Here is a 12,834-nt window from a genome sequence, read left to right as displayed (position 1 = left end):
CTGAAGCAACTGACGGTTATTGGCGAAACAAAGATCTTTGCCGGGTTCTTCTTTCAAATGGATTAAACAGACCGCTTCACTCACAAGAAGAAAAACGATCACACACGCCCTCAGGATGCACCCTCCACCTTGAAACTTCCTAAAAAAGGTCTTACGTGCACTACCTACCGTGCCTCTGGAACAAGCTACCTATCCACATAGGTCTACTGAACTTCAGGAAGGCAATAAAAACCACCTCTTCCCTTGAGAATTCACCTACCTAAATTCCCAAACCTTATAAAAGAAGAGCACCAGCCCTTTGCTGTCACGAGTCAAGACTTTTCTGTTTTTGAAGTTTTTCAGCTCTTAAAGACTAATTTATCTGTCATCCTAGTCTTTTGTAAACTGCATTGAACTCTACGGTAATTGCGGTCGAAAAATAAATTCTTATGTTATGTCTCAAATGCGGATGCATTTCGTTAACCATACCATGAACTGTTGCACTTTTTATCCCAGGACAAGCAGGCAAGTATTCTCACAAGTGGGTGACGTCATCTGACGGAGCCTCGATGCAGACGCCTCACAAGCAGACTTGCTTGAAGAAACTCGAAGTTTCGAGTCGCCCGCACCGCGCAAGTGCCTTCCCGCCCAGCGCAGGGCGCGTCTCCTTAGTTCTTACTTTTCCGCAGAGCCGAGAAGTCCGTCTTCGACTCTCTGCGTGAAGTGTTTTCACTTGTGCTTTCTTTAGTCCGCGGTTTTGTGTTCTTTTTCTACAGAATCGCTGTTTTATTCTTTTCTTCAAAAAAAAAATAAATAAATAAATTTCTTCCGTTCGTTCGACCGGGCAGGCCTCGTGGCCGCAGCCCCGCGGCTTTGATCTTGCGGCGGCTCTTTTTCGGCCTATGTCCCGGCCTGCAACCGGTTTCAAAAAGTGTTCCAAGTGCCAGTGCGCAATTTCCTTCACGGACCCTCATCGACGCTGTCTGCGGTGTCTTGGGCCTCAACATCTCCCGAAATCGTGCCGGCCTTGCTCAACACTTAAGTCTCGTGCTTTCAAGCGTCGTTGCATCCTGTGGGAGCAGCTTTTCAGCCTGGAGTCTTCGATGGAGCTTTCGACCTCGAAGGGTGCTTCGCCCTCGACCTCATCCGAAGCTCTTCCGGCTTCCACCTTCTACTCTGAGCCTCATCAAACCTGCTTCGTTTGTACCGGCTGTCTTCAACGCCTGCTGCGATGCCTTCCTCTGTCTCTTCAGGTCAGATAGGGCAGCAGCCCATTCCCCCGGTGGTGCTTAAAGTGCCTAAGGCTTCTAAGTCCAAGCACTCTCACACTGCCTCAAGGGAACACGAGGCCCGTGCAGGTGGTCCCGTTGGAGACGCGGATCCATCCTTGCCGGCTTCGTTCCAGACCTTGTTAGAGAAGCAATTCATTAAGCACTTCACTACCATGGGGCCGAAGCTTATCTCACAAATCCAGCCTGGACATACCGAGGTCTCCCGCGCAGTCGAGCCGCCTCCTATGTCTCAGTCTTCTGCACACTCTTTGCAGGGAGCAGAGTCTCTGCAAGTGTCTGGTCTGGCATCTAGGCATGTACAGCAAGGAGCAGATTCTTTGCCAATGCCTCCGTTGGAACCCTCACACTCGAAGCAAGGAGCAGAGTCTTTGCGAGTGCATCGAGATTCCTCCTCTCAGCCTCCACTACTTCGCTCCACAGCCTCCAGCCCTATCCATTCTCTGGGGGCTTCGACTGGGACACGTTCTCTTTGATCATCGAGGCCTGCTTTGAGACACACCTCTCATCATAGATCGAGGCATTCTTCGAAGCATTCATCCAGGCATGCCTCGCCTCATTGCAAGCAGCCTTTTCTTCAATTTTCTCCACCGCCTACATCGACCCTTACACTTCCGGACCTCGAGGACCCGGTGGGTTCTTTTTCTCCATCCAGGTCTCCTTCTTCGCTGGACCAAGCTGCCTCGAAGTCCTTGAGTCCCTCTCGAGGCCAGGCAGATCAGCTGTCTTTTTCATCTTTTCTGCGTCAGATGGCAATTGACTTGGATCTTCAACTTGATACTGGCTTGAAGTTCTCCAAGGAGTATCTCGAGACAATGCATCTTCCTCAACCTCCGGCTGAATCTCTCGAGCTTCCTCTCCACAAGCTTTTGGATCAAACCTTTGTCCGCTGTCTGGAAACTCCTTATTCCATTCCAGCTGTTCCAGGCAAATTGGACTCCAGATTCAGGACAGTACATCATAAGGGGTTTGACAACACTAAATTGTCTCACCAATCCCTTCTGGTTGAATCTTCTTTGAAACGTTCTCACCCTTTTCAGGTGTATGCCACTGTTCCTCCGGGAAGGGAAGGTAAAACGATGGACAGATTTGGTCGTTGCATCTACCAGAATTCGATGATGACCTCCAGAGTCCTCAACTATAATTTTCATTTCATCACCTATTTTGAGTTCTTTCTTTCCATTCTTTCAAAGTTCATGCCTTATCTGGATTCTCGTATGCACTTTGAATTCCAAGAAGTCCTTGCATCCTTGTCACAACTCCGGCTGCAGCTTCTTCAATTGTCCTAAGATGCTTTCGAGCTGTCTGCTCAAGCTACTGCTTTCTCTGTGGCCATGCGATGTCTGGCTTGGCTCCGTACTATTGACATGGATCCTAATTTACAGGACCGGCTGGCTAATGTTCTTTGCGCTGGCAATGACCTCTTTGACGAGTCTATAGAGGCGGCCACCAAGAAGCTCTCGGACCATGAGAAGTCTTTTGCATCCATTCTCAGACCGAAACTGAAGCCAGCTCCTCCTCATCCTACACGCCCTCCTCAAATCTATCAGCGGCGTTTTCCTCCAAAGCAGGCTCCTTCTACTCGTCAGCCTGTCAAGAGGCAGCATCCCTAGAAGCAGCAAAAGCCTCAGCCACCTGCTGTACCTAAGGCTCCTCAGCCTTTTTGACTATCTCGAACGGAGCATAACATCAGTCGTTCTGACATTTCCCGTTTTTCCCCCTATAGGAGGTCGTCTCCATCATTTTTACCACCGATGGATGGCGGTTACTACCGACCTCTGGGTCCTTTCCATCATCAGGGAGGGATACTCTCTTCAATTCCATCAAGTTCCTCCAGAACATCCTCCAAGAGAGTATCCTTCCAATCCCTCCCAGACCGCCCTTCTTCTTCAGGAAGCTCAAGCTCTACTTCAGCTTCGAGCTGTCGAGCCTGTTCCTCTGGCTCAGCAGAACAAGAGTTTTTACTCCCGGTACTTCCTTGTTCCGAAGAAGACGGGCGATCTGCGACCTATTTTGGCTCTCAGGGTGCTCAACAAATTCCTAGTCAGAGAAAAGTTTCGCATGTTGACCCTGGCATCGCTTTATTCCCTCCTCGAGCAGAACGACTGGTTATGCTCTTTGGATCTCAAGGAGGCCTACACACACATTCCCATCCATCCGGCCTCCCGTCAGTACCTCAGATTTCGGGTGGGGACTCTACATTTTCAATACAGAGTACTTCCTTTCGGTCTGGCCTCCTCACCCAGAGTCTTCACCAAGTGCCTGGTTGTGGTGGCTGCTGCTCTCAGGAACCATGGTCTTCAAGTATTTCCATACCTCAACGACTGGCTCATCAAAGACTCCACGTCTCAAGGTGTCGTCGTAGTGACTCAACGGACTATCTGGTTCCTGCAAAGTCTGGGATTCGAAATCAATTTTCCCAAATCCCATCTACAGCCTCTCAGACTCTTCAATTCATCGGGGCCGTTCTGGACACGATCCAACTCAGAGCATTCCTTCCTCAATGACGTCTGGAAGCTCTTCTCCAGCTTTGTCATGCAGTGTCCTCTCACCCTTCCATTTCGGCAAGACACATGATGGTCCTTCTGGGTCACATGGCTTCCACAGTACACGTGACTCCTTTTGGCAGACTTCACCTCAGAATTCCTCAGTGGACCTTGGCATCTCAATGAACGCAGGTTTCCGACCCTCTGACTTGACACATCCAGGTCACTCCTGCTCTGACACAGTCTCTTTGCTGGTGGATGCTCTCTTCCAATCTATCCAGAGGCTTACTTTTTCACACGCTCCCCCATCAGAAGGTTCTCACGACCGATTCTTCAACTTACGCTTGGGAGGCTCATCTAGATAATCTCCGTACTCAAGGTTATTGGACCAGTACAGATCGTCAGTGTCACATCAATCTACTGGAACTCAGGGTGATTTTCAATGCTCTCAATGCTTTTTAGCATCTACTTCACGACCGTGTAGTCCTCATTCGAACGGACAATCAGGCCGCAATGTATTATGTCAACAAACAAGGTGGCACGGGATCTGCCTCCCTCTGTCAGGAAGCTCTGAAAGTTAGGGATTGGGCAATTCGCCATAACACCTTCCTCAAAGCTGTCTACATTCAGGGGGCAGACAATGCCTTAGTGGACAACTTGAGTCGTCTTCCTCACGAATGGACTCTCCATTCCACGCCCCTTCATCACATCTTCTCTCAGTGGGGAACGCCTCAGATAGACCTCTTTGCAGCCTCCCACAACTACAAACTGCCTCAGTTCTGCTCCAGGATCTACACTCCTCATCGCCTCGAGGCAGATGCTTTTCTTCTGGACTGGACGAATCTCTTTTTATATGTGTTTTCTCCATTCCCTCTCATTCAAAAGACGCTGGTCAAGCTGAAGACCGACCATGATTCTGGTTGCTCCTCGGTGGCCCAGACAACCCTGGTACTCCCTTCTCCTTCAACTCAGCAGCAGGGAGCCATACCTTCTACCAGTTTTTCCCTCTCTGCTTACACAGCATCAGGGATCTCTCCTTCATCCCAACCTGCAGTCTCTACATCTGACAGCTTGGTTCATCTCAACGTAACTCCTCTCCAGTTTTCTCAATCTGTGAGAGATGTTTTGGAAGCTTCACAAAAGCCTACTACTAGACAATGCTATCACCAAAAATGGACTAGATTTTCTACTTGGTGTTTTTCTCATCATAAGGAGCCTCAACATTCCTCCTTATCTTCAGTTTTGGACTATCTGTTGCACCTTTCTCATGCTGGCCTCAAGTCTACATCAATACGAGTCCATCTTAGTGCAATTGCTGCTTTCCATCAGCCTATTGAAGGGAAACCCCTCTCTGCTCATCCTGTGGTTTCCAGATTCATGAAAGGACTTTTCAATGTCAATCCTCCTCTCAAACCGCCTCCTGTGGTTTGGGACCTCAATATTGTTCTTACTCAGCTGATGAAACCTCCATTTGAACCAATGGACAAAGCTCATCTGAAGTATCTCACTTGGAAATTGGTATTTCTCATTGGCCTCACTTTCGCTAGACGAGTCAGTGAGCTCCAAGCATTAGTTGCGGATCCACCTTTTACAGTGTTCCATCATGATAAGGTGGTTCTTCGCACTCATCCGAAATTCCTTCCTAAAGTGGTCTCTGAATTTCATCTCAACCAATCCATTGTTCTTCCAGTATTTTTTCCAAAGCCTCATTCTCATCCTGGAGAATCAGCTCTTCATACTCTGGACTGTAAACATGCTTTGGCTTTCTATTTGGAATGCACCAAACCACACAGAACTGCTCCTCAACTTTTTGTCTCCTATGATCCAAACAAGTTGGGACGTCCTATTTCTAAGCGTACCATCTCCAACTGGATGGCAGCTTGTATCTCTTTCTACTATGCCCAGGCTGGATTACCCCTTCACAGTAAAGTCACAGCCCATAGGGTCAGAGCAATGGCAGCTTCTGTAGCTTTCCTCAGATCTACTCCTATTGAGGAAATTTGTAGAGCTGCTACCTGGTCCTCGGTTCATACCTTCCACCTCACTTCTCACTATTGTCTGGATACTTTCTCCAGAAGGGATGGACAGTTTGGCCAAACAGTATTGCAAAATGTATTCTCCTAAGTTGCCAATTCTCCCACCATCCCACTTTGGTTAGCTTGGAGGTCACCCACTTGTGAGAATACCTGCCTCCTTGTCCTGGGATAAAGCACAGTTACTTACCATAACAGTTGTTATCCAGGGATAGCAGGCAGCTATTCTCACATCCCACCCACCTCCCCGGGTTGGCTTCTCTGCTAGCTATCTGAACAGAGGAGACGCGCCCTGCGCTGGGCGGGAAGGCACTCACGCATGCGTGGTGCAGGCAACTCAAAACTTCGAGTTTCTTCAAGCAAGTCTGCTTGTGAGGCGTCCACATCAAGGCTCCGTCGGATGACATCACCCACTTGTGAGAATAGCTGCCTGCTGTCCCTGGATAACAACTGTTACGGTAAGTAACTGTGCTATATTACCCATCATATAATGCTCTACCCTATCAAATCACGTCCTGCGATATAATACGCAGCCTACACTGTACAAGAAGATCCCACCGTTCTATCTACTATATATACTATGTCCAACCACATCAAGCTTTGTCAGACAATGCTTTGCCACATTTTGTCATACTGTTACCTTTCTCTCTCACTCTACTATACATATCTTTCATGCTATGATTATCACACTATGTCTACTGTGCTACACTCTCATGCTATGCCCTCTACACCAGGGGTGCCCACACTTTTTGGGCTTGCAAGCTACTTTTAAAATGACCAAGTTAAAATGATCTACCAACAATAAAATTTTAAAAAACACAAAGCACACTGTACGCAGAGAAAATGTTAATTATTTATATTCCGCAGGTTTTCAAAGAGGTCAAGGCAGATGACTTTATGCAATGTCACCTCAGGAAAAACTATACAAAAATAGACAAATATACCCCCTCCCTTTTTACTAAACCATGATAGCGGTTTTTAGTGTAGGAAGCTGCGCTGAATGCCCTGCGTTGCTCTCGATGCTCATAGGCTCCCTGCGCTAAAAACCACTATTACGGTTTAGGCCATAGTGCAAAATATAGATAGCAGATATAAATTCTCAGAACGGACACATTTTGATCACTAAATTGAAAATAAAATCATTTTTCCTACCTTTGTTGTCTGGTGATTCATGAGTATCTGGTTGCACTTTCTTCTTGACTGTGCATCCAATATTTCTTCCCTTCTTTCAGCCTGCTGTATGCTTCCAGACCTCATTCCCCCTTCTTTCTTTCTGACTCCCTGCTCCCCCTTCATTCTGTCTCCCTGCCTGCTCCCAAAGCCACTGCTGCCGTCATCGTGGAACAGCCTCCAAACCACCGCAACCCCAAGCTCTCCCAAACCTTTTCTGGGGCATTCTCCTCTTCACCGTCTCCTACAGCAGCTGCATGCGCACCCGGATACTGAGGAGGGAGTTAAGCGTGAGTGCTGGCCAGCGCTCAGGGTGGAAGGGAAGGCAAACAGTGCTGACAGATGGTGCAGTACAGAGAGGAGGGAGACTGGTCTTTTTGCCTTGCTCGCGGGGCAGGAAGGGGAAGTGGTAAAGATCCCACTGGGCTGAAGTGAGAAGCGGTTTGTGCCTGCCTTTCTGCAAGAAGAGATCGGCTTCCTTGGTCGGTTGCTGGTCTGCGTGTGAAAGGCAGGAAGAGCAAATACAGACTATTTTTTTTGGATGGCATTTTTCTCTCCTGAAGCATCGGGCCTACCAGATTTCCTCTCCCCGACGTCAATTCTGCCGTCGGAGAGAAGTTCCAGCCAGCCAGGCAGCGATTGGCTGGCCTGGAACTTTCTCTCTGACGGCAGAATTGACGTCGGGGAGAGGAAGGCTGATCAGCCCGGTAGATTATGAAGGCAACGCGAGTCTAAAAAGACCCGAATGGTCCATCCAGTCTGCCCAACCTGATTCAATTTAAATTTTTTAAATTTTTTCTTCTTAGCTATTTCTGGGCAAGAATCCAAAGCTCTACCCAGTGCTGTGCTTGGGTTCCAACTGCAGAAATCTCCGTTAAAACCTACTCCAGCCCATCCACACCCTCCCAGCCATTGAAGCCCTCTCCAGCCCATTCTCCCCCAAACGGCCATATACAGACACAGACCGTGCAAGTCTGCCCAATATTGGCCTCAGTTAAATATTTAATATTATATTCTGATTCTAGATCCTGTGTTCATCCCACGCTTCTTTGAACTCAGTCACCGATTTCCTCTCCACCACCCTCTCTGTAAAGTAGAATTTCCTAACATTGCTCTTGAATCTACCACCCCTCAACCTCAAATTATGTCCTCTGGTTTTACCATTTTCCTTTCTCTGGAAAAGATTTTGTTCTACGTTAATACCCTTCAAGTATTTGAACGTCTGAATCATATCTCCCCTGTCTCTCCTTTCCTCTAGTCTAGAGTATACATATTCAGGGCTTCCAGTCTCTCCTCATATGTCTTCTGGCACAAGCCTCCTATCATTTTCGTCGCCCACCTCTGGACCGCTTCAAGTCTTCTTACGTCCTTTGCCAGATATGGTCTCCAAAACTGAACACAATACTCCAAGTGGGGCCTTACCAATGACCTGTACAGGGGCATCAACACCTTCTTCCTTCTATTGGCTATGCCTCTCTTTATACAGCCTGCATCCTTCTGGCAACAGCCACTGTTTTTTCGCCTTTAGATCTTCAGACACTATCACACCAAGGTCCCTCTCCCCATCCGTGCATATCAGCTTCTCACCTCCCAGCATATACGGTTCCTTGTATAAGTGTAATGTAATCACTAATGGAGGTTTTTTTATACGTACGATATTAATTATGATAGTAATAGTCTTGAGGTTCTCACACTATGAATTGCCACTTAGGTTTGGGCTTTTTTCTTCATCATTGTGTTTTTTTTATAATTTCACTTTGATATAAAGCTCCTCACTAGCAGCACTCTATGGAAATTTGGTAACATCCAAACTAGCTATGAGACAGAAAAAAAATGTGGAAACAATTACTCTAAGCAAATCTGTATCTATTTTACCAGTTTTTTCTATGCTTGCTGTGAACCATCTCAGCCATAATTTGTTGTCCTGGCCTGTAACTCAGCCTTAGGTTTAAGTTCTCTTCTCCTAACTATTCACAGGTCCATGTTTGGTCCATGTATATCCTGTTTCCCTGAAAATAAGACCTATCCCCAAAATAAGCCCTAATTAAGATCAACTCCCGAAGGCCCCCTCTGAATATTCCTGACACTCCCCGACTCCATCCCTGACACTGGTGCTGCCTGATTTGCTGAAAAAATCTGATTCGTCAATTCAGCAACCCCCACCCCGATGAGACCTGACATACTTCTGCTCCGAGGCCTCCTAAAGCACCAGCGGCATCAGCATTCTGAATAGGCTGCTACGTGGTCTTCCCCACTGAGGCTTTCTCTCTGCCTATTCACAGTGGGAGAGTCAGTGGGTTCTGTTGCACGGGGGGGATGGGAGGGATAGAAAGATGCTGCAGAGGGGATGCTGTTTTTGGAGGCCTCGGAGCAGAAGTACGTCAGTCTCATGGTGGGTCTGTGGAGTTCTGCTGGGAGGGAGGGATAGAAAGATGCTGCACAAGGGGATGAGTGAGAGGGGAGGAAAGATGATGCACATGTGGGGGGGGGAATAAAGGAAAGAGGAAGAACTGGGGTGGAGAAGAGGAAGGAAGAGATGTTTGTTGTACATTAAAAAATAACCCCAACACATCCCCGAAAATAAGCCCTCATGCATTTTTTGGACCCAAAATTAATATAAGACCCTGTCTTATTTTTGGGGAAACATAGTAGTTCCTTAAGTAACTTTTTGTATTTTCCACTCTATGCATTTACCATTACATTCTTTCTTTGCTGATTTAATTATTCATAGCAAGCACTGAGTCGTATTCACAAATATAACAAATCTTGAGACATTACCTCCCATGAGAAAAAAACAAATCCACTTTGTACCTGTGTACCCTCAGCACTAAAAATCACACACACATTTCTTTATATGGAAATTGCAGTATGTATGTGTATAGACAAAGATCCGAGGTCAACCTGTACAGAGCACCATATTCAAACTCTAGTCACCTTGATGAGTGGACTGGATGAACCATGAAGGTCTTTTTCTGATGACATATACAGTACTATGTTACTAAAATATATGACACTTAGGGTGAAGGCTGGCCTAAAACACAGAACAATGTGCCCAGTACTCTTGCAACCTACAGTGTTTTAAAATGATGTGAGTGGGTAATATTTGCCAAGCATGTTGGTGCATTTGGTGGTGTTGAACCCTGGTGAACTCGGATAAAACCTTCCACACGAGTTCCCACTTACTGATGTAACACTCTGTTTATAATTTCCAACCAAACATTTGGTATAAGGGGCTCAGTTAGCCCGAAACCCTTCAGGTGTCTAGAGAATAGAGAGCAGGTCTGGTTTTTGGAGTTTCAAGTCATTTTGGCCCCTCTCATTTAGAGTAAGGCTCTTATTCCCAGTACTCTTGCACCAGCCCTCCACTTCCAAGCTCCAAGCCCCCCACTTAATTTCCTAATCTGTCCGCTCTCCAATCCTCCTGCAAGTAAAGTACTCACTGATGGTTCTTTGAGTTTATGTGACTAAAAGAATCTGTTTTCTCTGACAGCAGCTACTCTTTCCTATATATTCACTCCCCTGAAGCAGCTGCCCAAGGCCACCGCCTAGTATTGCCTAATTTTGGGACTAGCCCTGCCTTGCACTGGTGACAGGGTTAATGCCACTAAATCTCATCTTTGAGTTCCTTGTGCAATGTGCATTTAGTGACAGCAGATAAAGACCTGAACAGTCTGTCTACTATGCCCAATAGTTACACGCATTATAAATTCAAAATTAAATTGTCTTTTTCTTTGATATTTCTGTGTCATAGACCATTAAGTCCACCCAATACTATCCTTAGCTTCCAACTACTGGAGTTGCAGTCAAAGCTCACTCCAGCCTATCCAACCATTTTGTTTGTGGCAACCATCTCGTTTGCCCAGCAACATCCTCACAGTCCAAGCTACTGGGGCTCAAATGCTCTCCCAGCCCTTCATAAAGTGAATCACCATACAAGGAACACAGACCATGCAATTCTCCCCAGTACCAGCCCTAATTCTTCCATTTATACCCTTAATTTTCAGAATAGAGATCTTCTGTGTTCATCCCATGCTGATTTTCAATTAAGTCACAATTTTCTTCTACACCACTTCCCTTGGGAAGGAATTCCAGGCATCCACTACCCTCTTCATGAAAAATAATTTTTTAACATTACTCCTAACATCCCACAACCTCAATTTATGCCCTCTAGTTTTACCATTTTCCTTTCTCTGTAAAGAGACGGCGGGGGGAAATCCACAACTTATTCATAGGATAAATAACATAAAATCTGTTTCACTCTAGCCAGGTACTTGTGACCTGGGTTTGTCACTGTTGGTAACAGGAAACTGGGTTTGAAGGAATTTAAGAATGGCAGCTCTTATGTTCTTATAGCTAGAGAAACTCGGATTTGTGAAAAACTCAATACTGTCCAAAATACACTTTCACAAGAGAAATCTAAGGTCAGGTGGGACGTCAACAGTACTGCTTTGGTTTAGATGTGATGTGCCATAAAAAATGGAGGAAAAAGCCTCAGACTGAAACCCTTCCACCTCCACAAAGGTGGTTAACCGGTGGTTGGATGATAACCTCACTGGCAAAAAACCTCCAATGCACTCCCAGAATGTAAAAACCTTAAGCAGGGCTGTTCGTGCTGAATGATAGAAGAAAGATGTAGGAGATGCGTTCTGGCGTCCCGATTGAAGTTTGATCGGATACGTTACACCCTGAGGCAGCAGACTTGTGAAACGCTGGCCACCGTTGGTGTACCAATCGACAGAAGATAAGTTGAAAGATTTTTTCTTCTATCATTCAGCACGAACAGCCCTGCTTAAGGTTTTTACATTCTGGGAGTGCATTGGAGGTTTTTTTTACCAGTGAGGTTATCACCCAACCACCGGTTAACCACCTTTGTGGAGGTGGGAGGGTTTCAGTCTGAGGCTTTTTCCTCCATTTTTTATGGCACATCACACCTAAACCCAAGCAGTACTGTTGACGTCCCACCTGACTTTTGATTCCTCTTGTGAGGAGCTCTTATGTTCTTAGCCATTTCCTGCTTAAAATACGTGAGAATGACAAAAATGAATAGCCATTGTACAAAATAAAATGTTCAAATTATGAATGCCCCCCCCCCCAAAAGAAACCCAAAAACAGGGGCAAGGACATATAGCAGCATTTGTATGTCGAATTAAATTCTATTATTCGCTGTAGTAAAAGCAGTTAGCTTAGCAGGGTTTAAAAAAGGCTTACTATTTGGGATCTTGCTAGGTATTTGTGACCTGGGTTGGCCACTGTTGGAAAGAAGATGCTGGGCTTGACGGACCCTCGGTCTGTCCCACTATGGCAGCTCTTATAATCTTAAGAAAAGATTGGGGGGGTGGGGGTTGTATTAAGACCTTTCAGGTATTTACCTCCCCGACCCTCTCATGCCCCTCCCCCATCAGTGTCACCCTCAGTTCCTCTCCAGACACGGCTTAGGGTGTGCAGCGTGGGGGGGGGGGGTAGGAGAAACCCTGGATGTAACGCATGGGGAGGGGAAGACTTACCATGGCCGGGCGCTGGGACTCTCGTAGGCCCGGGAGCGCCTCGTCCTCCCTCAGCCGCCCCGCTCGCCCGCAGCCGATATCCACACTCACTCACACACCAACACTGAGGCAGAAGCCGCCGGGACCGGATGTGACGTCGGCGCTCCTCACACACCAACTTCCGCTTGCGCTCCAGACACGGTTCTTTCCGGGATGGATGGACGGATTCCTCAGCGGGAGGGGGGGGGGGGGAAGCCGGCTTTCTCTCAGAATACTTGCACGCGGTTTTATTAAAAACAACTGAAGAGGAAAAGAAAATGTGCCGTGGAGGCGTGGCCGAGGATAACGCTCGCCACCTGCCAGGTGCCTGCGCGCGACCTCCCCCTCCCACCCC

At 47.0% G+C, this 12,834-nt stretch overlaps 1 protein-coding gene across 1 annotated transcript in view; it reads right to left on the bottom strand.

Annotated features, from left to right (window-relative positions):
- Nucleotides 1–12,834, bottom strand: part of UBE2S (ubiquitin conjugating enzyme E2 S) — a 30,301-nt gene extending 17,467 nt beyond the window's left edge. The window contains exon 1 of the mRNA XM_033960026.1: nt 12,462–12,834. Within this exon, the coding sequence (XP_033815917.1) occupies nt 12,462–12,464 (3 nt within the window). The 5' untranslated portion in view covers nt 12,465–12,834. The remainder of the gene's footprint in view (nt 1–12,461) is intronic.

Source organism: Geotrypetes seraphini, chromosome 10 (genome assembly GCF_902459505.1).
Source record: "Geotrypetes seraphini chromosome 10, aGeoSer1.1, whole genome shotgun sequence".
Taxonomy (NCBI): Eukaryota; Metazoa; Chordata; class Amphibia; order Gymnophiona; family Dermophiidae; genus Geotrypetes; species Geotrypetes seraphini.
Note: the sequence above shows the minus strand (reverse complement) of the source record. Positions and strands in the feature narration are given on the sequence as shown.